The 16,090-nt window shown below is 44.1% G+C and overlaps 1 protein-coding gene across 7 annotated transcripts in view; it reads left to right on the top strand.

Annotated features, from left to right (window-relative positions):
• Nucleotides 1–6,609, top strand: part of TLK1 (tousled like kinase 1) — a 462,887-nt gene extending 456,278 nt beyond the window's left edge. For all 7 annotated transcript variants that reach the window (XM_056534350.1, XM_056534353.1, XM_056534352.1 and 4 more), the window contains 5 exons: nucleotides 12–181; nucleotides 2,675–2,810; nucleotides 4,223–4,334; nucleotides 4,569–4,676; nucleotides 5,808–6,609. In XM_056534350.1, coding sequence (XP_056390325.1) covers nucleotides 12–181; nucleotides 2,675–2,810; nucleotides 4,223–4,334; nucleotides 4,569–4,676; nucleotides 5,808–5,984 — 703 coding nt within the window. In that variant the 3' untranslated portion in view covers nucleotides 5,985–6,609. The remainder of the gene's footprint in view (nucleotides 1–11; nucleotides 182–2,674; nucleotides 2,811–4,222; nucleotides 4,335–4,568; nucleotides 4,677–5,807) is intronic.
• The last annotated feature ends 9,481 nt before the right edge of the window (nucleotides 6,610–16,090 follow it).

The raw sequence follows: 16,090 nt of genomic DNA, 5'->3' as shown, positions 1-16,090 counted from the left end.
CCATTTTTAAGGTTTTGTACAGTTTTAGAATACTGTGAAGGCAACGACCTCGACTTCTACCTGAAACAGCACAAGTTGATGACTGAAAAAGAAGCCAGGTCCATTGTAATGCAAATAGTCAATGCACTACGTTATCTCAACGAGATCAAACCTCCTATCATCCATTACGATCTGAAGCCAGGTAGGTTGGACTGTGTACAGGAGAGGGCTTCTGTGTTCTCTGGCTTTGGTTTGAGCGGGTATCCTACTGTCCCAGAAACCTAGTGAAATCCTGTCTTTAGATACATATGATTAGATCACATTGGTTTATGATATTGGTTTTCCACCAGCTTCCATAACAAAATAACTTTATTGTTGTGGTAATATTTGCTTGTCATTCCTAAAATCAGGGATCTTGCCTTATTGTCTGTGTGCTTCCAATTCTTTGTACCATTCTGAAGGGGAGGAATATAATGGCCTCCAAGAACAAACACTGGTGTGTGGGAGTCTTCTGCTCACCCCATCCCAACTTCTTTACTTATAGTAACACACTTGGATGTCCTCATAGATTCTTTCACCCAATGAAAGGATACCTTTTTTATTTTTTTATTATTAACTTACAGTAACCTCATACAAGAAACATCTGGAACTGATTACAAGTTAGGAAGGAAAGGAACATTTTGGAGGGAAAGGAACAAATGGACTAAGAAGTTAAATTATGATTTAACCAAGGACTATATAATATACATAAATGGTCATATCTCTATACAGCAACCAGGGTGTCTCCATCTGTTGCAAAACTGCAACTCCCAGCATGCCCGGACAGCCAAAGCCAAGGGCACGCTTTGACTTTCCTTTTAGCCTGCTTCTCGGGGTGCATATTAATGGAGGCCGCGGCTGCGGCCTGCCCAGGGACCTAGCTCTGCCCACTTCCCGTATTACGGGTGCGCTGGCTGGGCGCCCGCCCTCCTTTCTTCTGTGGCCAATGATTTCGGGGAGTCAATTTCTGGGTGTTTACCTCTCTGGCTCCAATAAGATGCCGTTCTGGTAGTGTGACTGCCCTGTTCCTGGGTCAGTGCAGCCGGCACCTCCCCCTACTTTCCTGCAGACTCTGCTGCTACCTGCCTCTTCATCTCCAGCAGGGCACAGCACAGCCACAGCCTGCTTCCCAGCTCTAGTCAAGGGTCAGAGCTCAGCTACATCTTGCTTCCAGCTTCAGCCAAGGGACACAGGAACTAGGTGAGATTGTTCCATTTTATTGCTGACTACTTCTCACTAGCAACTATTCTCAGCCGCACCTCCGCGGATCCGGGGGAGTGGTCTATTCATCCGGAGGCGTTTGCACACATCTGCCATCTTTGGGGGACCCTGGACGTGGACCTCTTCGCGTCTCGCCTCAACAGACAAGTTCCATGCTTTGTCGCGAAGTCATGAGACCCTCTGGCTCTGGCGGTGGACGCACTTGTCATCCCGTGGTCGTCCTTTAGTCTTCCTTACCTCTTGTCGCCTCTCCCTCTCCTGCCCAGGGTTCTGAGGAAACTGAAGGCGGAGGGTGTTTCCGCCATTCTGGTGGCCCCAGACTGGCCCAGGCACGCCGATATAATTTGGCTGGTCGCTGACGTACCCCTGCGTCTTCCAGTCGCCCCGACCTGCTCTCCCAGGGTCCCCAGTTTACTGTGGCTGCTTTTGATGGTGTGGCAGTTGAAACCGTGGTTTTGAGAGCTCGTGGGTTTTCTTCTGGGGTGATTTGCACCATACTCCGCGCTCGGAAGCCTTCCTCCGCTAGGATTTACCGCCGCACTTGCAGGCTTATTTCCGGTGATGTGAGGCTCAGTCCATCTCCCCAGTTGTCTCTTCCTTTCTGCGCCTTCATGCTTTCTTGCAATCCGGTCTGGATCAGCACTTGGCGCTCAGCTCCCTTAAGGTTCAAGTGTCGGCTCTTTCTATTCTCTTTCAGTGGCAGTTAGCTTCCAACACTCACGTCCACACCTTCGCGTCTCCAACCCCTCCTTGGGATCTCAACCTGGTGCTTGGCTCCTTGAGGGACGCTCCATTCGAACCTCTTCAGGACACTTCACTTAGAGTTCTTTTTTGGAAGGTCGCTTTCCTCATTACCTCCATTAAGAGGGTCTCCGAGCTGGCTGCTCTCTCTTGTTGCTCTCCCTTCTTGGTCCTTCATCAGGACAAGGTTGTCTTTCGGCCACCTCCCTCCTTCTTGCCCAAGGTGGTTTCCTCCTTTCACATGAACGAGGAGATCGTTCTCCCTTCATTTTGTCCGGCTCCATCCAACTCTAAGGAGCGTTCCCTCCATTGTCCAGCAAAGTTCCAGTTCCAGCAAAGGGTCAGACGTCCCCTTGATCAGACTCTTCTTCCCTACCCTGTGGATAGAGGATACGTTTAGTCCCCACAGACTACCTTTTTAACTTTTAAATGTCATATTAGGATTTTATTAATCAAAAAAAAATCCTTACCACCAATTTATCCTTTATTGGGATCATTAACATAAGACTATCACAGCGTAAGTGAACACGGTTTAGGCTTGCTGTTTTTTATTATGTCTCTACTGGTGGCCGTACCTGTTAGCTGAACCCGCTGTTTTTGGCAGAAGCCAACCATGTAATGTGTTTGGGAAGTCCTGACATGAGTCACTAAAGTTATACCTTCGAAACTTATCCATGTACGTTTTTTCTTACAGGAAATATTCTCCTAGTGGATGGAACAGCATGTGGAGAAATTAAAATCACAGACTTTGGGTTGTCAAAGATAATGGACGACGACAGCTACGGTGTGGATGGAATGGACCTAACCTCACAAGGGGCTGGAACATACTGGTAAGTGTGCACTTGATATACAACTTAAAGAAACGTGGGACAAGAGTGCCAGATCTACTCTGGGTATAGGAAGATATCTATCAATCATGGCTGGTGGGACAGGGAGAAGCCACTCGGGACCACCCTGATGACTTGTGGTTGGTGGTTCCCTTTAGCTCAGAGGGAGACACTCTGGAGGAAATTGATCAAAACCGGTCCAGAGGAAAAGTCGCTGAGTTGCCCATAGCAACCAATCAGATCACTTTTTTCATTTTTGAAAATGCCTCTGCACAAAATAAAGCAGCGATCTGATTGGTTGCTATGGGCAACTCAGCAACTATTCCTCTGGACCGGTTTTGATAAATTTCCCCCCAGAGTGTCTCTCATCAGTTGCCCAGCTGTCTGCTAACTTTATAGATTGGAGCAAATAAACAAACATGTGACTGTTCCGCTCCTCACTACAAACATTAAGAACGGTCTTGACACCTATTATTTGATATCAGCACAGACTAGAAACACAGTTGACATTTTGGGTCCTACATATCCCGTGAGTTATGATGGCCTATATATGTAGGTTCACCAAAGTTGGTACACACTGTATTGTAAATGACAGCATTACCAATGGTCATGTAGGCAGAAGTGTGAGACGCAATGACGGCTTTAGATGAGACTCTTTGTAATGCTTCTAAAACAATCACACAGACGTTTTGTGAATATTCCTAATTGAAATTGAAAATGTCATTTTGTGTCCACATCTCCTGTACAGACCAATGTGTCAGTTCTGCATAGTCTGATCCCTTCCATCTGTCCCTTATTTCTTACGACTAACATACATTTGGTAGCTTTACAAGAAGAGGACAGGTGAAAGGGGGCATGACAGCAGAATCAGACTACATAATGTTTGTTTGCAGTCTGTTACCACGGAGACACATAGGTCTACATAGGAACTGTAGACACAAAACAGTAGGAGATTTATAATATGTCTACTGTATTTGTTTATTTTAGATGTATCGTGACATAGTTGTAAAGTCCATTACGTCTTTGGGATTCAACTCTAAATTAGAGATGAGCGAATTTACAGTAAATTTGATTCGTCACAAACTTCTCGGTGCGGTAATTGATGACTTATCCTGCATAAATGAGTTCAGCTTTCAGGTGCTCCCGTGGGCTGGAAAAGGTGGATACAATCCTAGGAGACTCTTTCCTAGGACTGTATCCACCTTTTCCAGCCCATGGGAGCACCTGAAAGCTGAAATAATTTATGCAGGAAAAGTCATCAACTGCCGAGCCGAGAAGTTCGTGACGAATCGAATTTACTGTAAGTTCGCTCATCTCTACTCTAAATATAAAAGTGTAGAATGTTACCGTATATACATATTACATTATATTCATATAGATTAATGCCCTCTTTATGTTTTCTTGCATCCCTGCAGGTATTTACCACCTGAGTGTTTTGTGGTTGGCAAGGAACCACCAAAGATTTCCAATAAGGTGGATGTATGGTCAGTCGGAGTCATCTTTTTCCAGTGTCTTTATGGAAGGAAGGTAGGGAACATTCACTCCGCTTTATTCTAATCTGTGTTTCCCTACTAGTGTGCCTCCAGCTGTTTCAAAACTACAACTCCCAGCATGCCCAGACAGCCTTTGGCTGTCTGGGCATGCTGGGAGTTGTAGTTTTGTAACAGCTGGAGGCACACTGGTTAAGAAACACTGTAATCTAGTCACTTATCCACAGTTCTTACCACTATAAAAAATAATTCATAATAATTCATTTTTCAGCCCTTTGGACATAACCAATCCCAGCAAGACATTTTACAAGAAAATACCATATTAAAAGCTACAGATGTTCAGTTTCCTGTAAAGCCGGTTGCAAGCAATGAAGCTAAGGTATGATATATTCAACTTTATAATAGATGTAAGGGATTTCTAGACGTATGAGGTCCATACGCTGCACTACGTAAACCCCAGAGGAACATCTATAATGGAAACTCTGATTCCATATGATAGGTTCTCACATGCGCACACACATATATATATATATATATATATATATATATATATATATATATATATATATATATATATATATATATATATATATAATGAACAGGTGTCCCCTGTTCAAAAGTCTGCACATCCTTAGTTGTTAATACTGTGTATTGGCCCTTTTTGCATAAATGACATCATTCATTAAAGGGGTACTTGATTTAAAAAAAAGAATGTTTTTAAATCAAATGGTGCCAGAAAGTTAAACAGATTTGTAAATTACTTCTATTTAAGAATCTTAATCCTTCCAGTACTTATCAGCTGCTGTATAATACAGAGGAAGTTCTTTTCTTTTTGAATTTCTTCTCTGTCTGACCACAGTGCTCTCTGCTGACACTTCTGTCCGTGTCAGGAACTGTCCAGAGTATGAGAAAATCCCCATAGCAAACCTCTCCTGAGCTGGACAGTTCCTGACATGGACAGATGTGTCAGCAGAGAGCACTGTGGTCAGACAGAAAGGAAATTCAAAAAGAAAAGAACTTCCTGTGGAGCATACAGCAGCTGATGAGTACTGTTTAACTTTCTGGCACCAGTTGATTTTAAAAATGTTTTCCACCGGATTACCCCTTTAATTTGTAATAATTGTCTATAAGGCCTCATTAGTCTATAAGGCCTGTGCCTTTAGAATCCGTCACGCCCCCTCCCATAGACTTGCATTGAGGGGGCGGGGCGGGACCGACCTCCGCAGCGTGATTACTAAATGTTCCTAACGTTGGCCAGTGGAGTACCCCTTTAAGGCTATGTTCACACGTCACAGCAGAGTTCCATTCCTGTCATGGTCTCACACCCGCCTTTGTATTCGATTGCAGTTGCACAGATCAGCATGTATCCTAACCTGCATCTTCACATTGTATGCCGCCTACTAAATCCTGATAAAAGGGTTTGTCTCCTCTGCTCCGCTGGTTCTGTAGCCTTTGTGTCTAGTCCATCATTGCACATTTGTTGATATTGGTGTTTTTTTTTATCTTTTAGGCATTTATTAGACGGTGTTTAGCTTACCGCAAAGAAGACCGGTTTGATGTCCACCAGCTGGCAAGTGACCCGTACCTTCTCCCTCACATGAGAAGATCCAACTCTTCAGGAAACCTGCACATGTCTGGCCTAGTGGCCTCCCCCACCACGCCTACGTCAAGCATCATTTCATACTGATCTCCAGTCTAGGCCGGCATGACTATGTGTTCATTAGCTTTCAGGTGCAGATTTTAGTTTAAAGATGAATAAAGATTTGAGTAGGTATTTTTTTTCCTTATTTTCTCCCCGTCCTCCAACCAAGGATGTGTTTTGAAGACATTTGTGTGTATCGGGGGGATGGATCTCCTTAGTGTTATTTGTATGATGAGCGAAGATGACTGTGAATATATTCTCCTTGACTGTAATATTTTACATTGGCCTCAATGTGCTGTTAAGCCATTTTTAAGCTACAGGGAATGACCTGGGCTGCGCTCTAGTCTCCTGGACCTTAGCGTGCCCGTGAAGCCAGGTCCATTCTCATGGAAGAGAAAAGGTTGTGCTTTTTTTATTTTTTTTTTCCCTCCCTCTCCTTCTTCTTCTTTTCCTCCATTAGAGAGGACATTGTAAATACTCTTTGTAAAACTAAAACACAATTGGTTGATACTGGAGAGTTTTAGCTGGAAGGGCATTTTTCATTCTTTACAACACAAAATCCACAATTGATTTGACAACCGTGTAGGGAACACGCACCGCCCGTAGTCTCTGACGCCTGTATATTGAAACCAAAGCGAAAAGAGAGAGTCGGGTAGTCACAATTTGTAATATATATATATATATATATATATATATATATATATATATATATTAATATATTAATATATATATATATATATATATATATATATATATATATATATTAATATATATATATATTAATATATTAAAATGATTATTATTTTTTTTTTATTCCTGTTCACATTTTTCTGGATAAAGTTTTTGAGTTGCACTTATATGTTCTGGGGTTGAACTTTTGTTTTTCATCATTCCACCTCTTTATTTCTTTTTTTTTTTTTTTTTCTTGGCATCCTTTTTTTCTGTTTTTGGGCCATTCTGTACATATACCACACACCGTAGGTACCAAATGCTCTCAAAACTTTACATGAATTTTTTCTATGCAGGACAATGAGAAATTCCCTTCTATTGCTGATGTATATTGTTGTACAGATGTCCTTTTCATTTATTCATATATTTTCAGCAGCTTTCCCCCTCTACTTGTACAAATGTTTAAAACTATTGCTTTTTCTATTGATTTATTATTTTTTTTGTTAACTTGTTTTAACTTTGTGTCTGCTGAACGGCGCTTTTCATTTGCTGCTAAATAACTTCTCATTTTTGCAAAGACCATAAGAAATGGCTTCTGTGAAAAAAAAAAGGGGGCTAATCCGACCGCTCACAAACCCGGACAGTCCATTAACAAGCATGTGTATCACATCTGTAAAACATATACAGTACTGTAAGCCTGTTTCCGCTTTCTTAACTGTGGCATGTTGAGAACATGTTGAGGAGGGACTCTTTGGCTGCTTTACTTCTCGGAGTGTTCCTCCGCTCAGGAGGGCGAGGGTGTAAAATACATATAACACAGAACGACTTCTCTTAGCTTATTTCCGGTGTTAGAACACGACAGACCGTTTTTGTTTTTCTTATGATGTAAAAACTCTTTCTAGGCTGCTGTCTTTCTTTACTGCACAACTACTAGAAGACCCCCTTGATGGCAGAGCAAGTCAACATGTCTCTGCCACATGCAAGGGCGGAGTCCTCTGTCACATTCATGTGTACTTTTGTTCATGTTACAGGAAAGGAGGCGTTATTACCAGATTTACCATTTAATATTGTACAGTTAACTGTGGCTCTCGTTTGAAATGTTGCAAGCAATTTCATTTTTCATTGTACATAAATATACATTAACTGTCTCTTTAAGATGCTGCTGAAATTGTAGAGAATGTAGCTAAAATAGTAATAAATAATGAAAGTTGAAATTTCCGATTTGTGTTCTGTTGTATGTTTATTAGGGGATATGTCTGGGATAGGATTTGATCAAGGGAACCTTTACCAATCAAACATGGAGCACTTAGGGTGCATGCACACCACGGTTTTGCTATACAGTTCCCGTGAACAGTTTCAAGCGATAAACCGTATGGAACCGTATAGGTTTAGTCCGTTTTGCATCTTATACGTTTTTTTTTAACATGAGAGTCAATGGGAACCACACAGAACCGTATGTGCGTACGGTTCCATCCGGTATTTGACTTTGCACAGTTTTTTTCCCTTGGAATTTCAATAAAACAAGTGAAAGTTTATGAAAATGGAGTGAAAAGTTTGAAACGTATATGGTTTTTTCTTAAAAAACGGATGCAACCGGACATCATTTTTCAAATCGTATATGGGTTGAAATTTGTACACTCTTTATGATACAGTATAGTCAGATTTTGAGGAATCCGTTTTTCATCAAAAACCTGATAAGGGGACTGTATTGCAAATACGTGGTGTGTGCATGCACCCTTAGGCTAATTTCTTACTGAACATACTGAACTGAATTTGTCGGCGCTAGGACCATGTGGACATCGCCATCCCCATATAGCTCTATCAGACAGGAGAGGGCACAGAGGAGTCCTGTCAGACAGCAGAGAGCACGGGGAGTGCTATCAGACAGGAGAGAGCACAGAGGAGTGCTATCAGACAGGAGAGAGCACAGAGGATTGCTATCAGACAAGAGAGAGCACAGAGTACTATTAGACAGAAGAGAGCACAGAGGAGTCCAATCAGACAGGAAAGAGCACAGAGGAGTACTATCAGACAAGAGAGAGCACAGAGTACTATTAGACAGAAGAGAGCACAGAGGAATCCAATCAGACAGGAGAGAGCACAAAGGAGTGCTATCAGACAGGAAAGAGCACAGAGGAGTGCTATCAGACAGGAGAGAGCACCGAGGAGTGCTATCAGACAGGAGAGAGCACAGAGGAGTCCTATCAGACAGGAGAGAGCACAGAGGAGTCCTATCAGACAGGAGAGAGCACAGAGGAGTCCTATCAGACAGGAGAGAGCACAGAGGAGTCCTATCAGACAGGAGAGAGCCAGAGGAGTCCTATCAGACAAGAGAGAGCGCAGAGGAGTGCTATCAGACAGGAGAGAGCACAGATGAGTGCTATCAGACAGGGGAGAGCACAGAGGAGTCCTATCAGACAGGAGCGAGCACAGAGGAGTCCTATCAGACGAGAGAGCACATAGGAGTCCTATAAGACAGGAGAGAGCACAGAGGAGTGCTATCAGACAGGAGAGAGCACAGAGGAGTGCTATCAGACAGGAGAGAGCACAGAGGAGTTCTATAAGACAGGAGAGAGCACAGAGGAGTACTATTAGACAGAAGAGAGCACAGGAGTCCAATCAGACAGGAGAGAGAGCACAAAGGAGTCCAATCAGACAGAAGAGAGCACAGAGGAGTTCTATCAGACAGGAGAGAGCACAGAGGAGTTCTATCAGACAGGAGAGAGCACAGAGGAGTTCTATCAGACAAGAGAGAGCACAGAGGAGTACTATCAGACAGGAGAGAGCACAGAGGAGTGAGTCCTATCAGACAGTAGAGAGGACACAGGAGTGCTATCGGACAGGAGAGAGCAAAGAGGAGTGCTGTCAGACAGGAGAGAGCACAGATCCAGACCCCCGTCATTAAAACCCCCGTCATCATCACCCTGTCATCATCCCCCCTTCATCATCCCCGTTTTCATCATCACCGCCTGTCATCATCCCACACACCCCCCCTTCATCATCACCACCTGTCATCATCCCCGTCATCATCCCACCCCCCCCCCCCCCCCCCAACCCTTCATCATCACCGCCTGTCAATCCAGTGGTCTTCAACCTGCGGACCTCCAGATGTTGCAAAACTACAACTTCAGGCATGCTGAGAGTTGTAGTTTTGAAACTTCTGGAGGTCCGCAGGTTGAAGACCACTGTGGCCTTCGTCATCATCCAGACCCCCCCCCCCCCCCTTTAGTTTTCCACTCCCCTCCCCTCGGTGGGAAGGAAGGGTGAGCTGGTCCGGGCCATCTATGCTGCAGGGACAGTTCGGTGGGGAGGGTTAGTCATTCCGGGCTGTCCATCTTCACCGGGGGGGCCCTCTTCTCCGCTCCGGGCCCGGCCTAGTGACGCTGCCTTGACGACGACGACGCACATGAACGTCCCTGTGCATCGTCGACAAGGCAACGTCACTAGTCCGGGGCCGGGCCCGAAGCGGAGAAAAGCCCCCCCCCCCCGGTGAGGATGGACAGCCCGAAACAACCCTCCCCACCGGACGGTCCCTGCAGCATAGATGGCCCGGACCAGCTCACCTTTCCTTCCCACCGAGGGGAGGTGAGTAGAAAACTAAAGGGGGGGGGGTCTGGATGATGACGAAGGCCACAGTGGTCTTCAACCTGCGGACCTCCAGATGTTCCAAAGCTACAACTCCCAGCATGCCCAGACAGCATGCTGTGAGTTGTAGTTTTGCAACATCTGGAGGTCCGCAGGTTGAAGACCACTGGTCCGATTGACAGGCAGAGAGTTCACTCGAGTATAAGCCGAGGGGGTGTTTTCAGCACGAAAAATCGTGCTGAAAAACTCTTCTTATACTCGAGTATATACGGAAGGTTCCTTCCAGAAGGGTTTGTTTCTATCTTTAATGCTTGAGATAGATTTTTTTCCCTTTTTATATATGTTTTAGATATCCTCTAAGGAATCTGGAAGATCAGGAGGCCGCAGAGAGCCTCATGGGAAGTCGTCCCATAAACGTAGACACTTGGAATGCAATTCCTGTAAGGTCCCCTTATGGGATATGATTATCCCATCTATGTGTCCTGCCGTCCTATGCTGCCACTGAACCAAGAACCATCCATTCAAGACATGTTTGTGTGGGTCAAGGAATTTGTCTTTGGCTCCATCAAGGAGTTAAAGGATTCCTTAACAGTGGCCCCTCCTCCGAGTAGGAGGTCAAGACGAGTAGATACCCCCATCATTGTACACTCTGATGAAGAATTTAGGGTTGTAGATAAAACTAAGTCATCTAGTTCTGAGGATGAAGAGGTGCAAGGAAAAACGCATTTTACTGCTGAAAAGTTCCCTAGATTTATCTGTACAGATGGAGGGTACCCCTGCTGATCAAGGTGAGGTTCTTTCTACTTCCAAGGGACCCAGAGACTTTACAGTGGACGACACAATTTCGGAGCTCATGAAGTCCAAATGGATTAATCCAGAGAAGGCGCCAGTTATTAATAGGCGTTTCAAAACCCTTTATGCTCTGGACCAGGCCAAGTCTAAGGAATGGGTTAATCGCCCGAAGGTTAATTACGCGATTGCGAAACTTTCAAAAAGAACTATCATCCCGTCAGACTTCCGCCATCACTTCATCTATGCTACGATCCTGTCAGGAGCGTGCGTAGATCAGCGAATCGCAGGTTGCTCCGGGGTCTCCTCCTCCCTATTTAACAGTGCATGTGCTACCCAGGGAGGAGGAGTATAGGAGTAGCCTGCCTATAAATAACATATATACACCTGCCGAGACCCTGTAAAGTTGTAGTGGAGCTTTAGCACGGCACTGATAACTAGTGTGCGCGCTGTCTCCACATGCCGGGGGCGGGTATGGGCTGCGTGCATTGGCTGCTTAGATTCACGTGCAGCCCATACCCGCCCCCGGCATGTGGAGACAGCGCGCGCACACTAGTTATCAGTGCCGTGCTAAAGCTCCACTACAACTCTACAGGGTCTCGGCAGGTGATTGACAGGCAGGGAGCGAGCGCAGCCTGAATGAATTAGGACCGATTGCCCGGCCGGCATCAGTCCGAATTCAGGCGTGACGTCACGCCAGGCTGCAGACGGCCACTAGGAGGGAGACCCCTAGTGGACGGTTTTCAAATGTAAAATACACCATCATAATAAAAAAATAATAATAATGAAACTATATTAGAGATATGTTGTAGTACATAAATACTACAACATATAAAAAAAAAAAAAAGTTGGTGACAGTGCCCATTTAACTTCACCATTCACATAAAATCTTCTGCGTAAACTGAGGGTCCTGTTCCAATTTTTGGTTTGCCCATTCTGCAAATTCAGTGCGCCGATTTGGGTCATCCTCGTTGAGATGCTGCAGTAGCTGGAGTTTGTAAGGGTGCCATTTGTGAGTAGCTAATATCCGCCGAAGGGATGTTCGACTAATGCATCTCTCCAGTGACATGCGGCGAGTGCTACGCTGTGGGCTCATGCTGAATGAAGCTAGGACAGCCACTGATGTTTCTTCATTAGTGACAGATTTCATGCGTCCACATTTTGGCAAATCCAACACTGAACCAGTTTCACGAAACTTAGCAAGCAGTTTGCTAACTGTAGCATGGGAGATGGGTGGTCTCGTAGGGTGTCTTGCATTGAAATCTGCTGATATGACCTGGTAACTGCGTTCACCAGACATAAAACACAATTTCTATCTGCTCCTCACGTGTTAACCTCGACGACATGTCAATGGCTGTAAACAAAGATAAACTTGTAAATATCTCATGAAAGAAGAAAGTTACGTTAAAACCAAGCACATCATTGTTTTTCTTGTGAAATTCCCAATAAGTTTGATGTGTCACATGACCCTCTTCCTATTGAAAAAACTAAAGTTGGATTCAAAATGTCCGACTTCAAAATGGCCGCCATGGTCACCACCCATCTTGAAAAGTTTCCCCCCTCACATATACTAATGTACCACAAACAGGAAGTTAATATCACCAACCATTCTCATTTTATTAAGGTGTATCCATATAAATGGCCCACCCTGTAGATTCTGGAGTCAGCAGAGAAGATATACTTAGGTCTTTCAAGTATATTAACTTGGGAATGGATTACTTGTATGATGCCAACTGTCAGCAGGTAAAGTTGTCAGCACGTAATATGGCCTTATCTTCTGCTGCCAGAAGAGCTCTCTGGTTAAAACCCTGGTCTGGAGACAGTCATTCAAAATATGTTGTAATCTAAAATTTTAAATATTTGTTATCCAGAATTTACTCCGACAAAGTTATTTGGTCCCAAATTAGATACCATTATGGAAGAACTTTCCAATAAGAAGGGTAAAAATCTGCCATTATTGGACAGATCCTTTCATGGTCGCTACAACCAGTCTAGGAGAGACCATTCTCCACAAAGGGCCAGACAAGCTAGGAACCCAGGACGTGGCAGAGGATCCAGCTCAGCCAGAAGAGGGTCTTCTAGAGCCAGAAGTTCAAAGAAACCAGAATTCTGACAAAATGCCAGTAGGCGGCAGTCTCCATTTTTTTTTCCAATCCTGGCAACAGCTAATAAAAGATATTTGGGTGCTAAACATTGTAGAGAGTGGTTATTTTCTTCCCCTCATGTGTCAGCCTCTAGAGAGATTCCTAGCATCCTCCATTCTAAAGTCTCCAAAACAAGATTTCTTGGAGGAGTCAGTTCTAGAACTCATTGCAAACGCTACTGTAGAACCCGTTCCCCTAGCAGTAAGGGGCAAGGGGGTATACTACCTTGTCTTTTTAGTACACAAGCCAGGAGGGAAATGGAGACTCATCATAGACCTCAGGTTTCTTAATCGATTCATAATAAAGACCAGGTTTCGTATGGAAACTATAAAATCTGTCAAGATGATCCTGCAAAAGGACGTCCTTGGATTTCAGACGCTTATTTCTATATACCCATTTACCAGGGACACAGGAAATTCCTGCGGATTGCAGTTGTTATCAGAGGGGTTTTTCACCACCTGCAGTTCCATGTCCTCCCAGTCGGGATCACAACAGCCCCATTTGTCTTTACAAAGGTGGTATCCTCAATGATGGTGCCTCTCAGGGTCCAGGGTATAAGAATAATCCCCTATTTTGACGACTGGCTTATATTAGCCAGAACTCAAGAACAACTCCATCTTCACACCACCATGACTTTGGATTTACTCCATAGGCTAGGATGGCTGATAAATCTGCAGAAATCACATTTTACGCCAACCAGGACAATAACCTTCTTGGGGTTCTGCATAGACTCCCACAATATGAAGATCTATCCCCAGTAAGGAAGGAGAGGATACCCAAGGGATATAAATTCCTTTGTGTTCCTCGCAAGGTACCTCTGAGGATTCTTATGAGATTTTTAGGTCTCCTTTCCTCTTCTGCAGAAGCTGTTCCATGGGCACTCTGGCACATGAGGCCACTACAAGCAGAAATTCTTCATGCCATGGACAGAAGGGTTTCCTCCCTAGAGACTCCTCTCAGACTCTCTCCTGCAGTTTGCAGACCTCTAAGATGGTGGGCCATTCCCCAGAGCTGTCAAGGTGAGACCGGACAACATGTCGGCTGTTTATTATATAAACAAGCAGGGAGGAACGAGATCTGTTCTGCTACTTCAAGAAGTAGCAAAGATCTTCCGTTGGGTAGAGTCACGGATACTCAGGTTATCCACTGTCCACATAAAGGGAGTCCAGAATATCCTTGCAGATCGCCTCAGCAGAGACTTGACAATTCCTGGAAAATGGGCCTTAAACCAAGAAGTATTCTTCCAACTTGTAGAACTTTGGGGTCTTCCAGATGTGGATCTGATGGCCACAAGAGCCAAACTGAACAAATTCTGCTCCCTTTATCCAGCGGACATGCCATTTTGGGTAGATGCCATGACAATTCCTTGGGATTTCAATCTGGCATACATATTTCCGCCAACTTCCATGATACGCAGGGTATTGATGAAGATCAGACAGGATCAGGCTTCAGTAATCGCCATCAAAGAGATCCTGGTTCTCCCATCTCATCCAGATGAGCAAGGGAACGTATTGGAAGCTTCCTCTCAAGCACAATCTATTGCTTCAGGGCACTCGGTTTTGCCACAACCTCAGAATGCTCAATCTAACTGCATGGAGGTTGATAGGTCCTTATTGAAAGCCAGAGGGTTTTCGGACCATATACTAGAGACGCTATCTCACTCTAGGAGTGAGGCAACTAACAAGACCTACGCCAGGATCAGAAACATTTTCCTTAGATGGTGTGTCAGTAAGAACATTGATTCCTCTTCTCCTTCAATTCAGGAATTCTTACAGGACGGATTTGATAAAGGATTATCTCCAAACTCAGCAGCCCTATCTGTCCGTGAAACCAGTTGCTCCATAGGAACTGGCGTTAGTCTTGCAACAACTTTGTGCTCAGCCATTTGAACCCTTAGAAGAGGTGGAACTTAGGTTTGTGGAACTTAGGTTCCTCACTCTTAAAGTAGTTTTACTGCTTGCTGTTAGTACTGCCAAAAGAGTTAGTGAACTCCAAGCCTTAGCTTCCTCCGAACCCTATACTATATTCTTACCCAACAAGGTCCTTTTAAGATTTCTGCCATCTTTTATGCCAAAAGTTCCTTCTTTTGCCAACATTAACAAGGTCATTTCTCTCCCACAGTTTTCTCCTGAGCCTGGAACTGTTCAGGTAGAATTTGCAACCCTAGATCTGGTAAGATGTTTAAACATTTATTTAGGAAGAACTAAATCCTTCAGACGGTCAGAGAATCTTCTGATTTTATACCTGGATCTGTTAGTGCATAAATTTATGCTATACCACCAAGGGTTTGGCTGCATCGGAGTTCACAAGAGCACACTCCACTAGGTTTATTTCCACCTCTTGGGCACAGCGGAATTCTGTTCCTCTAGAGCAGATATGTCAGTCAACAACTTGGAGCTCTCTTTTAACATTCCTAAAAAATTATATGGTAGATACTTTTCTGTCTAGTGAAACAACTTTTCGCTAAGACCGTCTTAAATTCTACTATGCAGAAAATGCCCTCCCTAAAAATTATAGGGTAGATACTTTTCTGTCTAGTGAAACTACTTTTCACTAAGACCGTCTTAAATTCTGCTATGCAGAAATGCCCTCCCTGGGGGTTATTCTTGCTAGATCCCCACATTGTGCTGCTGAGGGACACTAGGGAAGACTAAATTTAGTAAGTTAATTTGTTTTCCCTTAGTCTCCTCAGCAGCACAAGCTACCCTCCCTAGTTAGTTTATTTGTACTTTATAATTTACTCACTGTCCTGGTGTGAGCAGGGCGCTTTATAGTCTATGTATGGGAGGTACCTAGGATTTTAATTTGATTTCATTAAAAAAATCCCCGATCCTAATTAGCTCACAGGGGCGGAGACACCCCACAGTGTGTTGCTGAGGAGACTAAGGGAAAACAAATTAACTTACTAAATTTAGTCTTCCATAAGCAAAAACCAATAAATCACTTTTGAATACCATTTTTTTT

Source organism: Hyla sarda, chromosome 8, assembly GCF_029499605.1.
Source record: "Hyla sarda isolate aHylSar1 chromosome 8, aHylSar1.hap1, whole genome shotgun sequence".
Classification (NCBI taxonomy): domain Eukaryota; kingdom Metazoa; phylum Chordata; class Amphibia; order Anura; family Hylidae; genus Hyla; species Hyla sarda.
The sequence above is the reverse complement of the archived record's forward strand: the minus strand, read 5'-3'. Positions and strand labels throughout refer to the sequence as shown.